This window comes from Vigna radiata, chromosome 5 (genome assembly GCF_000741045.1).
Source record: "Vigna radiata var. radiata cultivar VC1973A chromosome 5, Vradiata_ver6, whole genome shotgun sequence".
NCBI lineage: Eukaryota > Viridiplantae > Streptophyta > Magnoliopsida > Fabales > Fabaceae > Vigna > Vigna radiata.
This window is the reverse complement of record NC_028355.1, coordinates 4976309-4994638: the sequence shown is the minus strand read 5'-3', so window position 1 is coordinate 4994638 and position 18330 is coordinate 4976309. Positions and strand designations below refer to the sequence as shown.

The 18330-nt window shown below is 30.7% G+C and overlaps 1 protein-coding gene across 1 annotated transcript; it reads left to right on the top strand.

The window, feature by feature from the left end:
* Positions 1–8532: 8532 nt before the first annotated feature.
* Positions 8533–8880, top strand: LOC106760108 (pEARLI1-like lipid transfer protein 1). Its single transcript, XM_014643539.1, has one exon. The coding sequence runs from the start codon at positions 8533–8535 to the stop codon at positions 8878–8880; it is 348 nt and encodes a 115-aa protein (XP_014499025.1).
* Positions 8881–18330: the final 9450 nt, after the last annotated feature.

The window sequence follows — 18330 nt, the reverse complement described above, 5'->3', positions numbered from 1 at the left end:
ATATATATATATATATATATATATATATATATATATATATATATATATATGTATATAAAGTATGAGGCAAGAGGCTAAAGTATTTTGGTTTGATACTTCGTTTAGTCTCTTTCATATAATTTGTAGCCTGGGCGACTCAACCATATAGCACAATAGGCTGGCCCCAATATTTTATGTTATGAAAATTTGTTTTGAAATGTATCTATAATTTATGATGTGTCCAAAAATATGAATATTGTGTTCATTTTGTGATTAATTAAGTTTTATTGCAAAAGGGGTCTTTGTATCTTTGGCAATTTTAATTACTTAAAATTTAGTTTTCATTATTGATTTAGTTAACTGCTATGAAATTTTTAACATGTTTGTATTTAATAAAATTGTGAATATTTTTTTATTTTAAAAAATAGGCTTACAAAATTTATATTTCAACTAATTTAATTAAATAAGAATAAAACTATTAAAATCATATATCCTAGTATTTCATATGTTATATAATAAGTAAGAAAATAAAAATAAAATGTAATTTCTTTACAGGCTGATTTGCAAAGGTGAGTAAAATGGGGTGTTGCTCCCTCCACCTCCCCGAGTGAGTCATGTATCTCTCCACTATTTTAATTTAATTCAAAAATATTCTACACCTTCCCACTATTTTCTTTTATTCCAAAAATACCTTACACCTCTCTACTATCCTTAACAATATTTCTCTTTCTCTCTCTACATTAATGGAGCATTTACATGGCTCATTAATGCAACATTTACATGACTCATTAATGGAGCATTTACATTTACATGACTCAAATATGAACTTGTGATATATTTTCTTAAATAAGTTTGATTCAATCTTATTTTCGCTGTTCAATATTTTTTTTCTTTTCAAATTACTTAATAAATGGTAAAATTTTGTTCTAAACTTCTAGAAAAATGTTTATATATATGTGTGTTTTTTTTACATATAATATTTATAATTTTTAACATTATATTATGTTTTAACTCACAGACATGTTTGACTCAAATAACTTGAATAAAATATTTAATTTATTAGATAAATAATGAAAATATTATTAAATACTTAAAATATAAAAAAAAGTTATTTGTTAAAGATTTAGAATTTATTTAATTCTTTCGTCATTATAAAGTTAGTATATAATAATAATAATATATCATTATTTACTATTAATATTATTATATTTATTATTTTGTATTTGCATTTAACTTTTAATTCTATAAAATGGAAATGGTAGAAGTACTAATATTGAAGTTTCCTCTAAAATATTTATATTTTGTAATATATCACAAATTCAAATCTGAAAATCTGAATCATGTAAATGCTCCATTAATGTAGAGAGAAAAAGAGAAAGATGGGTAAAGATAGTGGAAAGGTGTAGGGTATTTTTGGAATAAAAGAAAATAGTGGAAATATGTAGAATATTTTTGAAATAAATTAAAATAGTAGAAAGGTGCAGGACCTATTTGGGGAGATGGAGGAAGCAACACCCAGTAAAAAGTTATGTGAAATGAGTTGAAAAATTAGTCAGCAATTTTTAATTGAAGCCGGCCGACCTACACTACTTTATAGAGTTTAAGTAATCAAAACTGGACCCACGGAGCAATATTTTAAACAAATTAATGATTGGTTTCAATATAACGTCTTGTAATAAATATTACTGTATCAAAATTCGTTATGAAACACGGATTTTGTATGAAATTAGGTAAATTTGACTTAGGCAAAAAATTTTCAAATTATGAAATAGATAAGTCGTGCTAGACAACTTCAAATGAATAAGTTATGTCTAAGTACAACTTCATCTTGATACAAAAACGATCATGGTAATCGATTATCACGTTTTGTAATCAATTATCATGCATTTTTTTTATAAAAAAAAACAAAAAAATTTAAGTTATAAGGGTTGACGACTTCTCATATTTAAGTCGTGGAGGTCTAAATAGGCGTCGGACTACACAAGTCAAACATTTATATAGACGTTGTACTACACATGACATATGTTGTGGGAGTTTCAATGAGCAACCCATGGTGCCCTGCATCATAGAATACAACTTCTCTTCAAGTGTTCTTTATATTTCCTTTTGTTCTTGTAGCTGCTCCATGAATCGTTGTTCCATTGATCTCATGGTTTGGTTGAGCCTTTCCTCTCACTAAAAATCCATCTTCCTTAATGCCTCCCGACTCATGGCAGGGCCAAAATAGTCACGAAGACCAAGCACAAGAGCAAAACTGCACAAAAAACGAAATCAAAACGCATTTTAATTGGTTCAAATGAAAGATAATTCATCAAAGAATAATGTAAAATAAATTTTAAATTGTACAAAAGTGAGAAAACAAACCTTAAAATCGTAGCTCGCGAAGATAAAACGTGAGGAAGATGATTAATAGTGAATGCACGTAACTGCTACCTTGCTCGTGGATTTGGAAATAACATTCCATTGGACGTCAGCTAGGAGGAGCCGACGTTAGCTCCCCTGCCTAGCTTACCTTTAAAACATTTAAAAATTTATTTTGGCGGACACTTTAAACCTCCAGGATGGGGGTTACCGACGTTTAAAAGACTATAAACGTCGGAGTGGCGGGATAAGACGTTTAAATGAAGTCAAAAAGTGACTTTTTAGATTTCTGGATTGAATACTTAAACGCGAGGTCCCATAGCTGACATCTAAATAAAATAAAAATATATATATTTTTCTTTTTACTTTTCCATTTAGTTTTGACGTCGATATATATGAGTATTTAAACATTAGATTCCTCATCACGGACGTTTAAATAGTTGTTTTATTTAAAGAAATATCACCAATCATTTGTTAGGTTGGATATTCAAGGATCAAACATTTAAAGACTGACGTGGACTTTTCTATACCAGTGATTAGAGGAGAAAGGTCACTTCTTAAGCAAATTAACACGGAATTATTAACTTAGCAAAAACTCATTATGGAAATGGCAGGCAGAACACGGCACACCATATAACTTGTAGTTAAAGTTAAGTTTATCATAAATTTAATAACTTTCTGTTAAATTTTTATTAATTTTTTATGATTTATTGAATATTTAAAAAATAAAATTTTATTTGAATATTTGTTGTTGTTTTCAATTAAGTGATATAATTATTACTTTAACTTAGGAAAAACTGGTTATGAAACTGTCAGTCAGAACACGGCACACAATATAATTAATAATTAAGTTAAGCTCATGATAAATTGGAAAACTTTTTCGTTAAATTTTTACGGTGTATTAAGTATTTAAGAAAAAAATGTTTTAATTGAATATTTATTTTTGAAATTAAAAGATATGATTATTATTTAATTTAATTATTGTAATATGGTATTTTATAATTTTATAATAATATGATGTTAGATGAAGAATTTTACAACATAAATATATTGATCTGTTTTTAATTTAATAAGATGAAATTGAAAGAAATGATGATAATAGAGTAAGAAGAAAAGGAGTATTGAATGAATTTTTTTGTTTAAGTTAAAAAAAATGAAAAGAAGTATTATTTTTTATAAGTAAGGGAAAGGGTTATCTAGTTTTAGTTTGGTTAAGTGAAAATAAATGATGAAGAGGAAAAGCAGAAGTTAGTGGGCTATAAATAGGGCAGTAAAAAAGATAAGTAAGGAAGTAGTGTTGTAATAATTATTAGGTGTGTGAAATGGGTTGGAATCAGTATATTGGCGTAGTTATGCTCTCTCTGAGTGTGGTATCAGTGTCAATGGTGAGGTCTCAGAGGCCTGGATGTGTTCTAGAAAGAGGTGCGTTGAATGAGTTGAATAAATGTCAAAGTTTGTTGGGTTTGGATGGTTCAGCAGCCCCAAACCACTCTTCTTCCTGCTGCTCCACGCTTCGGGCGTTTGAGAATCCTTCCCAAGCTGCTAATTGCCTTTTAAATGCCCTCTTAAATGACGCCATTACGATCGGGGTGTTGAATCGTGGCCAAATTGCTGGTGATATAGACGGAATTATGAAAATCTGTGGAATCACCAATTAAGGCTTTATATCATCCCCGCTGCCAGTCACATATCCCTATGTTTCTTTCTTCTTTTCTTTTACACTCCTTTCCACCCTTATTGGATCAAGGATTACTTACCATCTTTCCTTTCTTCCATGTTCTAACTTTTCCTTCTTTTTTTTTTTAAATAAAATGTGTATGTGACTTCTCATTTACTTCTTCTCTCCTTCTTTTATGATCGAATATATAAGTTTCTGCTTTCTTCTTATTCTTTTACTTTCTACTGTCACGTCTTTTCAATTATAATATCAATCACCAAACCAATTACACTTTTCTATTCAATTTATTCTAACTTTTTCGAAACAGCAAATCTAGACAAAACTCAATTAAAAAAAAGTTTAAAGATTAAAAGAGGATATAAATTTACACTCATCATTATACAAACGAGAGAAAAGGAGAATAACCTAGCTTAAGATTATTAGACAACATTTAGTCGATAAAAAAAATATATGGAGAATTAATTTAAAATAATTAATTCAAAATATTGAGTTTTAATTTTAATTATTTTGTGAAAAATAAAATAAAAAATTATGGTTTTTTTAATGTAATTTTAAATTAAATAGGTTTAAACCTTTATTTGGTTTCGTATTTATGTGACAATCTCAAGTGGATCCTCGTTCTTTTTTCGGTCTCAATCGGGTCAATAAATTTTGTAAAAATGAGTCAATTAAGCTTTCTTCGTTAAATTATTACTGACGCCATTTACAGTTGTTGCTGATGTGGTTCACGCTTATGTAAAAATATTTTATTATGTGGATTTTTTGTAAATTAAGAGATTTTGACGTGGCAAAATTTATTCCTTATCGAACTAAGGAATTTGTTCTCCAGAACCTCACCTCCCTCACTGTCTCCGGCGTCCAAATCAAAGCCTCCGGTCCCTTCGTCATCCTTTGTAGGGAGCAGGTTTAATTGGATCTTTACTGTAAGAAAAATCAATTTCTATCAATTGAGATTGTCTACTTGATGGTCCTTCGACCCTGCGAGTCGTGCAGAGAGACTTCTGCTTCTTATTTTTTTGGGAGCAATGGTTTAATGCCAAACACAGAAGAAGAGGGTTGAATGCAAACCAATTTGCAGAGACATCAATTAATTATAGAATAACATTAACAAAATAAGAAAAGAAAAATGGTTCAATACTTTTGTATTAATATATCAAATAAGTAGTTTCTTTATGCCGAACTTAATAACATAATACATGCACCGGGAGCAGTTTTTTTTTTTTTTAAATAAATACTCAACACCCTTAAATTATACTAAAAATCTATGCAAATAAATTATGATAACACTAGTACAGAAAGAGCTTTCGACGTCTATTATTTTGGGCTTTTAACATCAGATCCCAATCTAACGTCACATTTTACACATTTGTATTTCACATGCCTACACTTCAGGGGGAGTTATCATTTTCATGTGATTTAAATGTGCTAATGAGAGCATCATTGCATATTGATTATTGCATATCTTTGTTTTGATGCATCTTTGTTTGATATTTCAGCATAAATATCTAGAGCATACCTTTTTTGCTAATGCACAAAGGGGGAGAGATTATATAAATGCTTTATGAAAGGGGGAGAACATGAAAAGAGAAAAATGCATTTTCATTATATCTCATATTCTGCTTATCTGCTTCATATATCTGCTTGATATTTTGTTGTTTTGAATTAGACTGTGCAAACATGGTTGATTATAAATCATGGTTGTGCATCATAAAAAAGGGGGGAGATTGTTGAGATTGTTGCTTGATATTTTGTTGTTTTGAATTAGACTGTGCAAACATGATTGGTTATTAATCATTGTTGTGCATCATCAAAAAAGGGGGAGATTGTTGACAACACAATTTCTATATCAATCTAATTTTTGATGATGACAACACATTGCTTAATAACATGCATATGTTGTTTGTTGTGATTACATGTTCGTATGCATTTTAACTATTATATCTGTTGAACATGTTTGAAATGTGTACATGTTCATATACTGATTGTTTGATATATATATATATATATATATATATATATATATATATATATATCTGGAACGTTTTTTTTTTATATATATATATATATATATATATATATATATATATATATATATATCTGGAACGTGTTTATATGCTTTATGTGCTATGTGTTTTGCATCATTTAAAATGTCTTACTGCACATGTTTTAAAGCTGAAAAACACAAACACTTTTAAGAACTTTTAACTGTGTGACAAAGTTCTAGTACATTCGATTACATAGTAAATGGATTCGACTATGCTAAAGTCTTTGTGTAGATTTTGTTATAACTGTCATAATACAGTCGACTGAATTAGTAGCACATTCGACTGAAAATTTGACTGATTAACAGAAATCCATAAATAGACTGAACACGAGTTTGTTCTAAGACTTTTGATAAACTGACAATTTTCTTTTTGTTTCAGATTTGTCTTAGCTCCAAGAATTCTCCAAGAAGACGATGGTGATCTTTCTTGAACGAGATTCATTGAGGAGACATTGTGCGCTTACACTTGCCGATCATTACCTGCACAAGTAACTTGCTTCTGTTAGATCGAGTTGAAGGCTTGACATCCTGTGAAGACTGCTGAATTGTGATCAAGGCTTGGCATCCTGTGAAGACTGCTGGAATTGTACCTGTTGTGATACAGGGGAATAGTGCACTTTGAGGATTGTTCAAAGTGGTGTTGCAGATTGAAGAAGAGGGGATTCTTGCTGCAATTCTAGTTTTGTTGTGTAACTATGTTTTGGTTTTGGGTAAGAGAGGAGATTTATATTTTTGACGTGGAGGTCTTCTATAAATTCCTTGTTGTAAAAACCGCAACCATTATAGTGCATTTGCTTCCAGGTGGAAGGACATTAGATGTAGGCATTGTTGGCCGAACCAGTATAAAAAGTTGTATTTGATTTTCTCTATCCCTTATCTTTTACATTCCAGTCGACTATATTTCTAACGTAGACTACTACGTTTTTTTCGCTGCATACATTTTCTGATTGCTTGCATTTCAAGAAACTTGAAAAAACTTTATACTTTGTTTGCAAGATTGCGAAAAGAACATATTTTTGAAACATCACTAATTCACCCCCTTTTGGTGTATAAAGAAGCCTACCTGTTTTCCAACAGGTCCTTGTCTAGTTCCATTCCAACCGTCAACGAAAAAGAATACGGTGACATGAGAACTAGGCAAGGACCCAGGTTTGGTTTTGTGTTGAAATGTCATAAGAGATCCAAAAGACACAAGCTTTTCTTACGAGGAAACTAGCAAAGGGATAAGTGCTACTACACTACCCAAAGATTCGAGCAAAACTGCACCAAAACACAACGAAAATTTATTTTAATCGGTTGGAATGGAAGATAATCCATCAAAGACTAATTTAATCGGAGTAAAAATTAAGTTTAAACGGTTCAAAAGAGATAAAACGTACCTGGAAATGCAATGCCGCGGAGAGAAAAGGTGAGAAAAAGACGATGAAGTGTGCGTAACCACGCTTCGCGATTTCTGATTTAACAAGAATCAAGACGTCGGTGCCCCCAATGCCCGACATCTATTCTCGACTAGACGTCGGTGATCTCACTAATATGACGTTGTAACCCAAGGCATATTTTGAAAAGATGTGGTTTTATGATTGAAATCCTAGAAGAAAATTTTGTAAAAGAAACACACTCAATGATGTAGCATATGGTGATGGGCATATTGCCTTCTACCAGTCAATTTTCCACCAAAACTTCAAGTCTTACCTAACTTTCTATGAGGAAAATAGAAATACTTTTCACTTGCTGTTAAATTCCCTTAAAATATTTTCCCCTGATTGGATGAAAAGTGATTTGAGTAAAAGAAAAGAGAGTCACGCACCTAAAAACTAGTTACGATAAGTATGATGGCTTGGGTGAAAAAGCGTAAGAATAATAATGCACATGAGAAGAGAAAAGAAGAGAATTTGATGGAATTTCCCAAAGAGAAACTGTGTAAAAGAGAGGCATATATAATACTAAGTGATCGTGTGGCCTAGGGCTGCACAATTACACACCTTTTAAGAAAGAAGAAAAGTAGGATTCGGTTGGACTATAAAACCATATATAAATTAAGTAAATTATGAAGGGGTAAAACTATAATCCAATCTAGTTTTAAATTAAGTAATATGATTATTATTTTATTTAATTATTATAATATGGCATTTTATAATTTTATAATAATATGATGGTAATGGAAGAATTTTACAACATAATTATATTGATATGTTTCTAAAATAATTAGATGAAATCGAAAAAAAAAATGTGATAGTAGAGTAAAATAAAAGGACTACTATGGAATGAATTTGTTTGTTAAGTTAAAAAAATGAAAAGAAGTATTATTTTTTATAATTAAGGGAAATGGTTAACTAGTTTTAGTTTGGTTAAGTGAAAATAGATGATGAACCCCGAAAAGCAGAAGTTAGTGGGCTATAAATAGGGCATTGTTGTTGAGTTGTTAATTATTAAGAATAAAAAAGAAAAGTAAGGAAGTAGTGTTGTGAGAATGGGTTGGATGAAATATGTTTTGGCAGTCTTCCTCTCTCTGAGTCTGCTATCACTCTCAATGGTGAAGTCTCAAATTGTGGGTACATGTCCTATAAATACAGATGAGTTGAGTCCATGTGGGAGTTTGGTTGAAGCTGCATTGAATTCACCTCTCCCCCCAACCCCCTCTTCTTCCTGCTGCTCTCCCCTTCAGGGCTTGAATCTTGACCAAGCTGATTCTTGCGTTACCACTGCCATAGCATCTGGCGTCATTGTCCTCCCCGCCTCCCTTCCCCCTGTTCTTGACTTTCCCCTAACCATAATTCTTACTGCCTGTAATTTCTTTTCTTCCACTGCCAACGCTTGATATCATCCCCGCTGCCAGTCACATATTCCAATCTTTCTTTCTTCTTTTTCTTTTACACTCCTTCTTCCACCCTTATAGGATGAAGGACTACCTACCATCTTTCCTTTCTTCCATCTTCCAATTTGTTCTAATTGTTTAAATAAAATGGTTATGTGACTTCTATCCTTCTTTTATGATCTCCTTATATATAACATACCTTATCACACACCAATCATAACATTATTAATTCACTCTAACAACACATTACCTTATATTATTAACATTACGCTCACTCTTCCTAATATATATATTTAACCTACACAAACAAACACGTGTCTATTTATTTCACGGGACAAATGAGAAAAAAAAAAGTTTAGAGATTAAATGTGGATATGAATTTGCATTCACCGTAAATGAGAAAAAAAAAAAAAAGAGAATAAGCTAGCTTAAGAGTATTAGACAACATTTGTAATTTCTTTCATATATTATTCTTTCCCGTCGATAAAAAAATACGGAAAATTAGTTTAAAATAATTAATTCAAAATATTGACTTTAAATTTCTATTATTTTAAGAGAAAAATAAAATAAAAATTTATGAGTGAATGAATTTTTCATTTTAAGATCGATAAGATAAAATGAATTTAAGAGAAAGTAAGTGTTTGCACTCACTCACGCCGAGATATAAACATGTCAAACAAACAATAAATATCGTTAGGATAGACTCTAACCATAACTTTGATATCATGTTAAGAATTGGACTTTAAGCCTAACTCAACCCTACAAAATTCACTTGTAAGATAAGGTTTGCACCCACTTATATATTATAAATTGACCTTATCTGTAGTCGATGTGTGAAAAAAATTGTTATAACAAGACAAATTGCTCAAGAACCAAAAGTCTCTCATCCTTAAAACTTATAAACCTAATATAAACACTTAACTAAAACAGTTTGAATTTGAAATTTTTTAATTGACGTAGTCAAATTGACATCTAAGGTGTTATAGAGTTTTCGCTAACATCATAGGTAAAAAATAAATAACGTTGAAACTCATTTTTGTAGTAGTAACTGTAACGCCCCGGCAACTTACAGGGACTGCTGATTGCCCTCACACATCAACACGAGGCTTTCCAGTGTGCTTTGTCCTCACTCATACACTTTCCGAGAAAACTTCCTAGAAGGTCACCCATCCCATAATTACTCTAGGCTAAGCACGCTTAACCATGGAGTTCTTATGAGTTAGGCTACCGAAAAGCAAAAGCATTTGTTGATATGAGTAGTCAAATCAATTACTTTAAGCTATCCTTCAACTGTATAGTCCCATATCTATACAATCTCCAGATCTCTCTCATTCCGGTGTATGTTCGATTCGTCCATGTGACCCTTCCACTCGAAGCCTGCCAGGAGCCGCTCCTTGTCTGTGCCCCCTGCACCATGCTTCTTGCACCGGCGATCACTCCCCGCCTTCGTCAGTGTCCGGGTGTCACAGTAACAATATTTTCTTTTTTGTTAACATAACACAAAGTAATGTTATGAGGACCTCTAACATCATATGATAATCTTTCTTTCTTATTAAAATTTGTGAATTCAGATGTAAAAAAAAATTTCCGCACCTGATTGCTATCCAAAATTAGACCTAAAAAATTAGCTACACAAGCAAAATGCTAATATCTTTTTCTATGCTATACTCCCAACTGTTGCTAAATTCATTAAACCAAGAAGAATAAAATCTTCTTAAAAGGTTTCCAATTTTTCTTTGAAGAAAATTATGTTGAGTAGGGTTGGCATGATCCTCTTTGTATATATGTTTTTCGTATTTTATCTCAATCATTAAGGATGATTTGCTGAAATAATTCATTCTTGTTGGAGACTTGATTCACAAGATTATGACGAAGACGCACTACAAAAAAGTCTAATTTTAATGGGGTTTTATTTTACATTTCCGGGGTCTAATTAACCCCACCTAAATGCATTACCCGTTATTTCGAAAATCACTGGGAAAAGCAACGTCAATAGTAATTACCGACAGTTTTCTAAAAAATTGCTATTATTTTTGAGAGTTTTCAAAACTGGCGGTATTAGCAGGAGTTTTGCAGAAACCGATAGTATTAGCGGGGATTTTGCACAAACCGATGGTATTAGCAGGGATTTTGTAGATACCGCCCGTATTAGTGGGGTTTTTGCAGAAACCGCCGATATTTGCAGGAGTTTTGGAAAACCGTCGATACTAGCAAGGGTTTCCTCAGAAACTGTCGTTATTTACAGGGGTTTGGTAAAATCATCAGTATTAGCAGGGATTTCTTAAAAACCGCCAGAAATGTATGCAAATTATTGTTTTTTAGTTTTTGATTGTGATAAAATGAGATTATAATCAAATTAATTTTACTAATCATACAGACAATGAAATAATATAAACTAAAACTAAATATTGTATATAAAATAAACTACATTATTCAATATATCAATATAATTCATATATTTAATTGCTCAAATATAAAAATTAAAAAGAAAGATCTTCAATACTAAATTAAAATACTAAAAATATGATGAAGAAAAAGTTCATTAACAATGTTAATTTTGATGCATAAAGTTTATGGTAGACACAATGAGCATATTGTTCCCAATGACCTCATTGCAATTAGCTACTCCAACTTGTCCTCCACTTTTCCATCGCTCAAGCCAACGTAGGGATTCCATTTTCTGTCTCCTTATTTGCTGCCTTTCTTGCCACAGGATTGAGATGAATTCTTGAATGATTGAGATGAATTCTTGAATTAGTGATAGTTCATCTGCAGCTTCATCACGTCTACGATTTTGTTATGTAAACCTTTATAAGGAGTAGAAAACATCGCAAATACCAAAAATTAAATAGTACTGAAAAGCTCAGCTAGACAACCTATGCTGAAGGTTCATTATAAAATTTTGGACTGTTATGAGTTGAAAAACACGTTTTAATAGTCATATGCAATAATTGAATGAATTCCATCAAATTCAACCATACTTTAAAATAGAAAGATATCAAATAGCATTCTAAATCTGCATAGTGAAAAATCAGAAAGGGATATGAAATCCTCATGGCATATAGATGTCCTTATACTGATTTAACCTCTAATGGCACTTAATTTTTTAATCCAATTTTCAACCGAACCATAAATGAATAATTGCATGGAAGCATTCTTTTTTCTTTATCCTGTTTAAAATATTCTCAATTTTTTTCTTGCCATTCCACTTTACTTGATGATTTTCTTTTTTATCGGCAATCTTTGGTCAATATGGGGTACACATTTTTAATAATTGAAGAGCCCATCATCTTAAACTGGTACAAACTTAGCATAAAATTACACTATCACTTCAATGAAAGGGGACCAAGATTTTTAAAAACTTTTTCATTTATCAACTCCGATTAAGGAAATCAGTGTTCCATACATCACACCATGTATCTTTCCTTTTGATAAAGATCAATGTGGGGCATAAATACTCAATTATCTGAAATAGCCATAATATGCGGTGGCTTACCTAATAAATTTTTCGCTCACAATATAGATAAATTACCTCACTAAAATATAGAATATCTAATATAACATCTCTAATGCATACGAAATTTAAGACTTTAATTGGAAATTGGCTTACCTAATAAACTTTTGTTTATGCCGAAATTGACTCTGGAGCTTCTAGATCTATTTTAATTCTTATTTGTACTTTTTTTGTTTGACTAAACTATGTGAGGGATCATACATGGTCTATCTTTGCCGTTTCTATCTTATGGAAAAATAGGAATTGAAGAAAAATTATATTCATTATTTTGTCTGGCAGATAAACCAATAAAGCAAAGAAAGTAATAGCAGAAAGGTGCACAATAAAAATTAATTCAAATACTTAAAAAATTTACCTACTATTTGTATTTTATATTTTTCTATATTTCCTTTCTAACTGCACTGTCTTCCTTATACAAAGAAGTTGCTAATGAGATACTATTGCAGGTAATGACTTTAAGTTGATATTTTTAGAGTACTAAAATTCATGCTACTGAAAAATGCTAAAAACTCTTGTTTTTGAGTTACAGAGAATAAAATAAAGACAGATACTTTTTGTTGATGATTGTCAACGAAGAGCATAACATTATAATCTAAAGTGTTGTGGATAACAATAGTACAAGTGTCCTCATCTTGTACCGAGGAATTTGAAATGAAACTAAATAACATGAACAGGAAAATATGTAAAAGAAAAAAACTAAGGGTATCCTGTATCTTTTTTAGTTACTTTGGGTTTCAGAGCATTTAAAATCTCTCTATATGTACACAGTGTCTTACCAATGACACTAGTACTTTCGAAATGTTAGTCTTTAATTTAGGGTACTTAGAATTCTCAAGCCTTAGTTTTATATGTTACTCTCAAGTGTATTTTATTTTTCTTATTTTATATTAATTAATTCTGGTTACTTATTTCTATTTCTACCGATAGATTTAAAACTATGCGTCTCAATTATCAATGATGAATGACTTTATTTTTAGATAATTTTTTTATTTGAACATTATATATGCATTATATATGTCCCTACAAGTAAATAGCTACGTTATATTAAATCATTACAGAACATCAATACATGATGCATAAATCTATATCTCTACAAGTAAATAGTTATATGTCATTTCTAATACCAACCCAGAAAAACATTACAGAACATCAATACATGATTCATAAATCTATATCCCTACAAGTAAATAACTACATGTCTAACCAAGTTGGACACCTGTGAAGCCAGCAAATTTCGAGAACGGTGACACTTAAATTGCGACCTGAACATAGCAAGGAAAAAAAGAGGTTAAGCTTCCATTACAGAAAATAGTACAAGCTAGAAACAAAGCAAAAAGTGTCATGCAAAAATAATGTTGCATGTCACTGGGAAAAAAATATGTACTAGCTTAGTTTCCCTTCATTAGAAGCCACAAATGATTATCGTCAAAGCTAAAAAAAAAAAAAAAAAAAAAAAATAGGGTATAGAAGATGCTAGTGAAAGAAACATGAAACAGAAAGGAACCAGTGGCATAACTCTCTGGCTCCATGAAACAAGATTGCTTCCTTGTTGATGCATGCCCAGTGGGATTGTTTGGAGAATTGAAGAAAATAAGTTCTGTCCTTGAAATGCTTAGCAGATCAATAAAGAAATTAGTTTGAGGTCCACATGTCATGTATTCTATGTTTTTATACTTCCCAGCATTATCTACAAACTTGCCAGCCTGATTAATTATGACACTCGAATCTATGTAGGCCTGTCTTAACAGAATATTTAAACAAGTTGCACATTATAAGACAAGAATAAGTAAGAAGATTTTATAGAGTTCCAATGTAACCAAACAAATGAGAACAAGCTTATATCATGTTTACTGTTGTAAAAGTTTATTCCAGAGAACTTACACAAAGTGAAGAAGATGAATGACTATATCGAAAAGGATGGATCCTGCACGACAATCTTTAGAACGGGACCCATAAGTAACTAGACACATTGAGAGAAATCAAATTCAACACTTTATAGTAATGAATGTGAGAATTAGCATAGGAATGTGATATACAATGAGGATGAGACATGACCTGAAGACAAGTAATATCACACTGTGCACCATCTGAAACAAAAACCTTAGAAGGTTTAATCCCCATATCTTTGTAAAAGGCAACAGAAATTGCCTTCCTCAGGGCCTGCAATGTCATTTTCGCAAGATATATATAAGTTTTATGATATATACTTCAAATTAAAAAACAATTCCAAATAGGATGACATATAACTCCACCATACATTTATTATCTAAATCTGTTACAGTTTTGAAGGAAAGTTTGATCAAATATGAATTTAGGTCATTTCAATAAAAAGTCTCTGCCACTATAATAGTTCGAAACACCGTCTATTTCGTCATCCTAGTTATCAAAGTGAGCATACATTAAACACGCAGCGCTGTTGACTTAGGGCTTTGCGTTTTGATTCAATGAGGGAACAAAAATGCCGTTGTTGTAGATTCTGATGACTCACGGTGATTGATACGGGTGCGAGGTGGTGGCTAGAAGGTGAAGAAGATGGAGATCTAATGAAGGTGGCGCAGTGAATGACAGCGTGAAGAAGAAGATGGCCAACAAAGATGAACTGTCGAAGTAAATGAAGAGATGAGTTCAGAACGGTAGTGAAAGAAAATAAAAACGCGCAAGAGAAGGTAGATTAAGTTAACTAAAATAAGTGAAAATGGTTTTTTTATAAAAAAATATTTATAATTTAACTGTGGCTTCAATAAAACCGCCAAAACTTACCGGAGGCTTATCTAACCGCTGGAAATAAGCCTCCAATAAAATCCAATATTTTTGCAGTGACGGTTGCTCGATGACAATTTCCTCTTCAAAAATTTATCCATTATCTATTTATTGTTTAAAAGAAATTAATAGTTTTGAATTTAAAATATCGATAAAATTAAAAATCTATAAATTCATCTAACATAATTACTATGTAATTATATTATCTATATATCTAACTTAAGGGAGAAAAAGAAAAATATGTGTGAAAAAGAAAAAAAAAACAAAACTATATATAGACACCTTTATATCAGCTCTTGGTTTCTAAATATTTTCTTTTCTTGCTCTGGTTTTCCTTACTCTTGCATTCTCATATAGCGCTCCTCAGGTATCTGTTTCTCTAACTCCTCTTTATTAATATATATTATATTGATTAATAAAAGTTAGATTATTCATAATAGAATATTTATTCTCATACGAGATTGTTTATTGAAGATTGGAATGAGTTTAGACTTTATCTTTAATGTTGATATCACTATTTACCATCGACCTATTTATTTTAATTTAAAACGTTGGTTATCATCTTATACTTTTCAATTTTTGAGCTAACATAAGGATGGGGAAAAAGACAATACTAAGAAAAGGTCAGACCATACATAACATAAAAATGTATAATCATTAATATTAAAGAAAATTCATATTTATAGAACTTAAAAATATTTAAATTTGTAAAGAAACTATGAGTTTATCATACCTAATTTTAGAGCTGTCAAAATGGGTCACAACCTGCAAGTCAATCCGGTCCACCACGGGTTTGAGCCAGGTTAGGTTTGAAAAAATTGTATTTTTTTATGCGGGCCAGATTTCAATTCGACTCATGCGGATTGAACCCGTGGTGGACCGGATTGGCCCATCAACCCACCTACTTAATTTTATTTTATTAAAATTTAGTTTTAATTTTATAAAAAAATATTTATTATTTTTTTTGCTTGAAAAAATTATTTAAATTCCTTATTTTCAAAATTAATTAAACACCCATGTTTGGAGTGAAATTTGTTTACATTTGAATTATAAAAGTTTTGTATTTTTTTATTTAAAAAAAATTGTAATTAAGTGAGTCAGTGATTCACCCGTTTACCCACCAACTTGTGGTGAGTCAGACCGGTTTCGAATTTTTAGTTCACGAATAAATGAGTCGGGTTGGGTTAACTCACTAAATAACCAACCCGTGGTGGACCAGACCGGGCCAGACTAGATGACCTGTTTTGACAGTTCTACCTTTTATATAGAAGAATTGAAATATCATTTTGGTCAGCTCCAATATAGTTCCTACAATTATTCAGACAATTAAGTTCATTAAAGTTACAATCAATGTAATTGAAATAGTCCTTATTATCAGTGGAATTAAATATTTCGGCAGGTCTTTTGTACAAGTTTTCTTGTGATATTTAGTCTTCTTTTCAACTGGAAATATTTACCTTCTAAAGTGAAAAGGCTACATGAATGGAAATCTTTTCTTCCTTTAAAACCTAATTTTTTTTAAGACTTTTTAAATGAACTTGAAAATTCGATTAGTATAACCACGAAGCACGGTATGTCTTCCAAATGGGTCACATCTCGTACGCAAAACTAAAACATAAATTAAAGAGGACGGATTTTGTTGTAATCTTTTTGACTTTTCACATAAATGAACTATGACTTCTCAATGCTAAAATTGAAAAAAATAATAACTAATTAGGCTAGTTAAAATTATAAAAAATGTTTTATAATAATTCAATTAGATTATTTTAAATACATAATTCAATAAGGTAATATATCTATTATTTTCATAAATACGATAATAAAATAATTATATACACTTTACTTCTTTAATTTGTTTTAAAATATTATAAACCATTATTTCTTTTGCTTTTGATAAATAATCATTATTTTTTTAATAAAGTTAAATTTCATAACTCATTTACATTCACTAACACGAAAATAGTTTTTAAGATATGTTATTTTATACTTTTGACACATGTTAAATGTTCGACGTTATAGCAAGATAAAAGAAATTGACGTTAGTTGTTTTTGAATAGACGTCAACTAACGTATGTTGTAGTTATAACATATGATAATTGATGTCTTGTCTATTGTTATTATAACATACGTCAATTTATAAGCTTGTTTTTTTAAAAAATTTCACCAATATTTTTCACCACTGAAACCATGCAAAAATTAATATACAATACAAGAATACACAACAATAATTTTTAGAATTTTAGAAGTAGTAATAACCAATGAAAAGTGCAACAACCAATATACATAGAAAACCAAAAATGAAACTAACTGTGAGGGTGAGGAGAAGGCAACCACCATCGTAGAGGGAAAGAAAAGAACTCAACAATGCTTCAAATGATGTCTATGGATTATATCAATCGATTAAAATGAAAGGAAATCATACATAAAGCCATGAATCAACGAACATTTGTGTTAAGTGGAAGAACCATTACCTTTGGTGGTCGTCGAAAACTTCCCCAAGGACGTTTGACCTACAATGAAGAAAGTACGAACAAAAACAGTGAAACAAGTGTTCTTTCTCACGCTCTTAAAATATTTTCACACTCAATTTTTTATTAATTTAAACACCAATAGACATTTGCTCCTTTGAACAACAAATATCTAATAGGTCTCTAAAAATACCTTCGCGCTCAAATTTTATGAATTTAAACACAATCGCTATTAAAGTTTGCTTGACAAGGAGACGTCGAAAAGACAATTAAAGTTTGTTTCTCTAACCACATACAATCGCATAAAATACACATGAAATTTTCACCAGTGCAAAAACAACATATAACGTCACGCGTTCAATGTCTAACCACTGAATAACCAACGTTAAAAATGACCTGTGGCATTTTTGTAAAAAAATGCAATTATTAGACGTTGATTAGAATTGTAATTTGACGTAAAATGATATAAAACGTCGAATGCCCAAACGTTAGACGTCAAACGGTTAGTGAATTCAATAAAAATTTGATCAGGAGATTGAAAATTCATTCACTTTATCTTAGCGTGCGGGACCTTCTTCTCTTCTCAAACTTTTCTCAAACCAAATTTGACGATCATCATATGTAATCTTTTTTTCATTTGATACAAATGCATGTTAATTAACTACTTTATGTATGATTTTCGTTTGTTTTGACCGATTATTTTCGTGTTCT

Bases quoted from the DNA above. Each gene is read 5' to 3' on its own strand.
- LOC106760108 (XM_014643539.1), top strand. From the start codon at position 8,533: ATGGGTTGGATGAAATATGTTTTGGCAGTCTTCCTCTCTCTGAGTCTG.